The sequence below is a fragment of the Triturus cristatus genome, chromosome 10, assembly GCF_964204655.1.
Source record: "Triturus cristatus chromosome 10, aTriCri1.1, whole genome shotgun sequence".
Lineage (NCBI taxonomy): Eukaryota > Metazoa > Chordata > Amphibia > Caudata > Salamandridae > Triturus > Triturus cristatus.
Genome location: NC_140593.1, coordinates 1197716287 through 1197722465, shown reverse-complemented (window position 1 = coordinate 1197722465; position 6179 = coordinate 1197716287). Strand labels below are relative to the sequence as shown.

Here is a 6179-nt window from a genome sequence, read left to right as displayed (position 1 = left end):
TGTATATGGTATTTCTACAGCACAAACCTAGCCCAGAGACAGTGAAGTGTGCATGTTATGTCTGTGTTACTCTTCCTCCTTGTATGGCTTTGCTTTGCTTGTATTGTGGCATGGATGGAGTCCTATGTATGTATATGGTATTTCTACTGCACAAACCTAGCCCATAGGCAGTGAAGTGTGCATGTTATGGCTGTATTACTTCTCCTCCTTGTATAGCTTTGCTTTGCTCGTTTTGTGGCATGGATGTGGTACCTATGTACGTATATGGTATTTCTACAGCACAAACCTAGCCCAGAGGCAGTGAGGTGTTCATGTTATGTCTGTGTTACTCTTCCTCCGTGTATGGCTTTGCTTGTTTTGTGGCATAGATGGTGTAACTATGTATGTATATGGTACTTATACAGCTCAAACCTAGCCCAGAGGCAGTGAATTGTGCATGTTATGTCTGTGTTACTCTTCCTCCTTGTATGGCTTTGCTTTGCTTGTTTTGTGGCTTGGATGGTGTAACTATGTATGGATATGGTACTTATACAGCACAAACCTAGCCCAGAGGCAGTGGAGTGTGCATGTTATGGCTGTGTTACTCTTCCTCCTTGTATGGCTTTGCTTTGCTTGTTTTGTGGCATGGATGGTGCTCATGGTCCTAAGCACAGCCACATGTCGGTCAGTGCACAATAGAACAGAGAATGATCACTGGATCATAGAAAACCTGCAGCACAGACAGATCACGCGAGCAGACACCTAAGGGAGAGACTCCAGCATGATTGAGATGAGTCCACTTGGTAATGTGCTACGGCTTTATTGTTACACAGGTCCAGTCACAAGGACAACAAATACATATATTGGTTCAAGGAAGACAAAAATTCACATTTTGCAAATGTATTCTTCTTCACTTGTTGATAGAAGCAGATGCTCTATTCATCTTCAGTTTTCTAGGAAATAAAAACACATTTATTAATACCATACATAGAATGTATATGTATTTTACATGAAGGTTAATCAAACTATTATATGTAGAGGAGATTTCTTTGGCTCTGAGATGACATATTTACAGTTAGTTGAGTTACTGAAATTAAACATCAGCATTGTTAGTATTGTCCCTCTAACCATTTCAGTGTCAGCATCATACCATAAGGGTCATTAGATGTGTTGACGGTTCAGCGACATTGGCCAACCTCGCAGAAAAAGTATCCCGACTTCCAAAGGCCAGAATCTAGGCGCAAAACCGCTTATCAGCATACAATCTCATACTACACACTAGGAGTCCAGACCTTCTCAGGTGCTGCTCCAAGTCTCTAGGACACTAGCACTCAGATTTACTATTCTTCATGTAACAGGGCCTTATGCAAAGTGAAACTTTGTAGTGCTGCATTGCAGGAAGGACTCAAAATAGTGGAGCACCAGATTTAGAAAGCCTTGCACTATGGCACAAAGGCGAGCCAGCATTGTCTGGCCTAGGATTAGTGCTTGAGGTACTATCAAGTACAAACTATTCTTTGTAGACACCTGCATAGGTGTCAGGCCACAAGATGTGTGTTGTAGTGTGAAGCACGCATTCCATGTAGGTGTACCACTTGCTTGGGCCTGGTATAACATGGCGTTAGAGTTTGGCGCAAAGCCAGACATTTATTTTTATTTACATCGTTTGCTGTCTACGAATAAGGCCAAGGGTCTTAGAGCATTAAATGGTAGGTTTATTACTGACCGCTCAATGGCGGCAACACGGAGAACCTAGTCAGCAGAGTAAGTGCTGTACTTTGTGTTCGTCTCCTACCACGTGTTTGAAAGGGCGATAACGTTCAAAGTGGAAGATCATTGCAAAAGTGATCCCTGACAGCAAAGATCATAAATGCCAATGAATAGATTACCCAGAGGAATAACAGATCTTCAGGACCCAGGATCAACTTGGGGCCGTGTAAGGTGGTCAGAACATGCCCAGGAAATGTATAAGTTCTGAATCAGACTGACCCGCAAAGCAGAATGGATCCGGTCAAACCACTAGCCATTTGGGAAGAAAGGCAACAAAGCTTTCTGGGAGCAAAAAAAGGGCGATGGCTGATCCATCGATAGATGGTTCAACAGCGCACTTAAACACCAGAAACATGCATTAAAATCAGCAAAGGCGGAGTAACATGCACAAGCATCTGGAGCTCATTTGCCCGTATTCATAGAGTTAAGGGAAAAACATTTGGAGTTAAAGAGTGAGCAAGACTGAATCGAGGTCACACATGCCTGCAAAATAAAGAACAACAAACTCCTGTGGTCCCTGATCAACCAGTAGGAGCAAGGGACAATCTTTTCAGCTGGCAACCAAGGCCCCCAACAAGCCTGGCTAATTCACATCAGCTCTTTGTACCATTCCGGGTAATTAGCGACACAGCACACACATGATAAGAGCGATTCTCCAACTCTTGTCTTCTCTAAAGCTGCAATCGAAGCTCAAATAAAGAAAATCAGAGAAAGTGGATCACAGGGCCCGACTGGACTGCCAGCCTCGAACTTCAAGCAAGACCTGGGCTTCTGGAGCAAACAACTGCTCCAGCTGTACAACTTCTGCCTCCAAGAAAACAACATCCCAGATGGTCTATTCTTCACACTATGTATAAAAATAGCCCCTATTCAGACACAGACAGCCACCGAATGATCGAAATATTAGAGACCGACTCAAAGATCTTTGCCGGCAATTTGCTACAAGATCTAGAAGGCTTGGTGGAAGGTGCAGCTCTGACTCCACAAAATCAAAACAAGCTTCCGGTGCAAGTCAAATACGAATGATAATCTTTCGTCACTTTCCATGCTCATAGAGAAATGCACCCGGAAAAAACAACTGCTCCACACAAGTTTCATTGACTTCTCAAAAGCTTTCAATCCCTCAGACAGTTATCTGCTGTTGCATAAGATGACTTCATGGAAAATCCTGGCAAATCTTTCACGAGCTTTTGTGTTAAAAAACATGGGCAAAGCTGAGCCTTGGCTCAAAACAAGGCCTTGTCCTCGGTATCAAGGATTGGGCGAGGTCTCAAACAAGGATGTGTACTAGCCCCAATTTTGTTCAAGCTTTTTATTTCTGATTTGAGCAAATCGTTGGCTGAGATGTACTCACATCCCCCAAAATTGGGATAATGATTCCTGACACACAGATGACATCGTATTGATGAAGTTAACCCCAGTTGGTCTACAGAACTTGTTGAATGAGCTGGCTCTTTAATGCATAAAAAAACGCATGACTGTGAACTTAGAAAAAAACAAAACAGCTTTGGACGCGGTTAGAAGATGGGTTAATAGTACCTGGGAGGCAATTTGGTGTAAACAAGTTCCAGCTATAAATATTTATGGGTATGGCTCCAAGGTCGCCATTTGCCCAGACTCTACCTAAATACATCAAAGACTCTCTTGGTTTCACTCCTTGCTGCTTTTCAAAAACTCCTCAGTAAAGTACCCACGCCAATCTGGAAACCAACTTTGGCAGCAATCAAAGCGAAGCTGGTTCCAATGTTGGCCTGTGAGTCAAATGCCTTTCCGAGGAGGCTAAACTTATTTTTTAATAACAGTGCAAAGTTTTCCGCCTCATGTTCCATCTTCTGCAGTACACCTCACGTGTATAGATCAGTTTAGAGTTTGGCCTATCAGACCAATGGCTAGTACAGCAAGACATCCTCCTCAAATATACGTCATCACTAAGAGACGTAATACCGGACACATTAAGAGCGTTTCATTGGAAAGAGATTCAGGAAGGCAATGAAACGTACCGCTGGGTCAATGCCAGAAGTGAGGCTTTTGAGATGCTGGGAAGCAAATATACCTCGCAAAGCGTTTAAATTTACAATAAATAAATGCATAAAATTACTGTTGTGGATGAGAGACAAGGAATGATTCAAAAAGCGCAAACACTTGTTGGTGTGTATAAACACCTACAAATTGGCGAACCCACAGAAATTTTGCTTGAAATAATCAAAGGCTTTCATAATTCCAGGTTTCTAGTGCTGAGGTTTGGCTTATCATCAACAAGCGACGACCTGCTAAAGTGCGTCCTAAAACCTGGCTTGGGGCTATGTAGGCTGTGTCAGGGGCATGCAGAAAATCTCTTGCACATATTGTGCATACGCCCAGTCTTGAAAGCCGAACACAGAAAGTACCTACGCAACATCTTCCATATCCATGGTATTAGGACGTCTTCACACCCTCCTTTTTCGCTTGCTAGGCTCAAGGGCTCAGGTAATACCCTGCCTGGTAAAAGTCATCTCCATCCATGAGAAACTGCTCAAAGCTGGTCGACAACGAACTGATCAAGGTGCCGGCGCGCACAGTCATCCCGAGAAAACCCCAAAGTGAACCTTAAAAGCCCCACTAAATGCCGCAGCCGAATAAAAACGGAGAAAAAGTGGACACAAGTTGAAGCTTCAGTGTGCAGTTTGTCGCTCTACAGTCTGAGTTGAACATAATACGCAAGTGAATGTCCCGTTACGGATAAAAGATGAGATACTCTGAGGACACTTGAGTGCACTTTATAAACTGCACCACGCGCCACAGCGGCGGTCACCATTTTGCACCAATGCACTTTCTAGTTACTGGCACATTCCCTCTTGCGACATTGCACTACTATGGACAAATGGTGAAACAGACTAATGGGATTGGAGACCTCCAAGTAAACTATCAACCAGCAAGGGCAGCAGTCATTATCAACTTACTATAGCACTTTTCAAGACCGTCACCCTAACTTTCTGCGCACTGTGCAGAGGACTCATTGCCGGGCGTCGGCCGGCACAAACAGCATAAGTTTTTACAAGGGTCCTTTGTATGTGTATCTGTTTTGTTATTCCTTTTCCTTTTTGTTATGTGTATTCTTTTATCATGTACAGGTTTTTATGAACTGTATCATGATCAATAAAATTCATTTATTCATTCATTCAATTCATTCATTTATTCATAGTAGATCTTGTTTTTGTGCTCTTTTGTGCTCTTTTCCCCCTATGATTACAAAGCCATTTTGTCGCTGCACAGGGGTCCACTTTTACCACAAAATAGCTTATGGGGTGAAAACTAATCAGGAATGTTCTTTGCACTGCTTTACACCACCTTGTATCGTGCACGTAAACCTTTAGTAAATCTCTGGCCGCATCTCTAACATTCCAAAACCCTTGACCGCCTCCTTTTTCTCAAAAGCAAATCAATGATTTCATCCTCTCATAGACGTATCTTACCTTGCTCCCAACATCGCGGCTCTTGGTCCTGAGTTTATTCACTTGGGATTCCGCAATGTCGGCTCTCTCCTCAGCTTCCTCAAGCTCGTGCTGCACTTTCCTGAATCTGGCCAGCTGTGCATTGGTTTGCCCTTCCTGGTAAAAGAACAGCACAGACTTCAGTATTCTTGTTCTTTGCAATAAATACATTTAGTTATAGACTTCCCTGAAGTATCAAAGAGAACACCCACCTTTTTACACTTCAACAATGAGGATATTTGGAAGTCAGCCTGACACTCATCACCCTCCAACACCCTCCACTTTTTTGGGGACAAATAATCTTTGCATATCTGTATCATAATATAGTTGAGACGTCTGAAAATTCACCTCATAACCAAGATGGAAATATCCCAGAATAGTTGAATCTGAGGTTTCAGGTGGGAAAAGGGCAGACTCCATAAAGTTGCAACGGTACAGATTTGATGAAGGCAGTTTCATAACTTCCCATCAGTGGAAACCACTAAAGAAGCTTGTGACTCAGACTAATACATTGGGATAACTGGACCACATTGGACCCAAACGTGCTATATCTCTTGCAGACAAGACTATCTCTACCCCATTGCATTATGAATAAGGCTCCCTGTTTTCCGTTTTTACGGATTTTTACAGGTAAATACAGACAAAAAACAATGTGTTTTCTGTCTGCATTTACTTTTAACATTGGATAAATACAGAAAATTGTGCTTCTTTTATGTGACTCTCCGTGCTGTCTTTCATGAATTATAGGCCACAGCTGAGTAGATGGTGAGCATTGGAAATGAAACAACAGGATGGCATTTCTTTAACTAAAGGCATATGTCAACACACATTCATGGTATAATGCTAGTATTTACCAGTGGATGTATTGGTATGTCATATTTGGCAGCTTAAATAGCTAAAAACACGACAGACATCAAAGTATGAGTGTGTGTCTATCAGTTAAATAGATATGGAAATGTA

At 42.4% G+C, this 6179-nt stretch overlaps 1 protein-coding gene across 1 annotated transcript in view; it reads right to left on the bottom strand.

The window, feature by feature from the left end:
* Nucleotides 1-783: 783 nt before the first annotated feature.
* Nucleotides 784-6179, bottom strand: part of LOC146797035 (myosin-4-like) — a 76031-nt gene continuing 70635 nt past the window's right edge. Inside the window, exons 39-40 of the mRNA XM_085629642.1 lie at nt 5202-5336; nt 784-932 (exon numbers count right to left, since the gene is read on the bottom strand). Of these exons, the coding sequence (XP_085485768.1) occupies nt 915-932; nt 5202-5336 (153 nt within the window). The 3' untranslated portion in view covers nt 784-914. The remainder of the gene's footprint in view (nt 933-5201; nt 5337-6179) is intronic.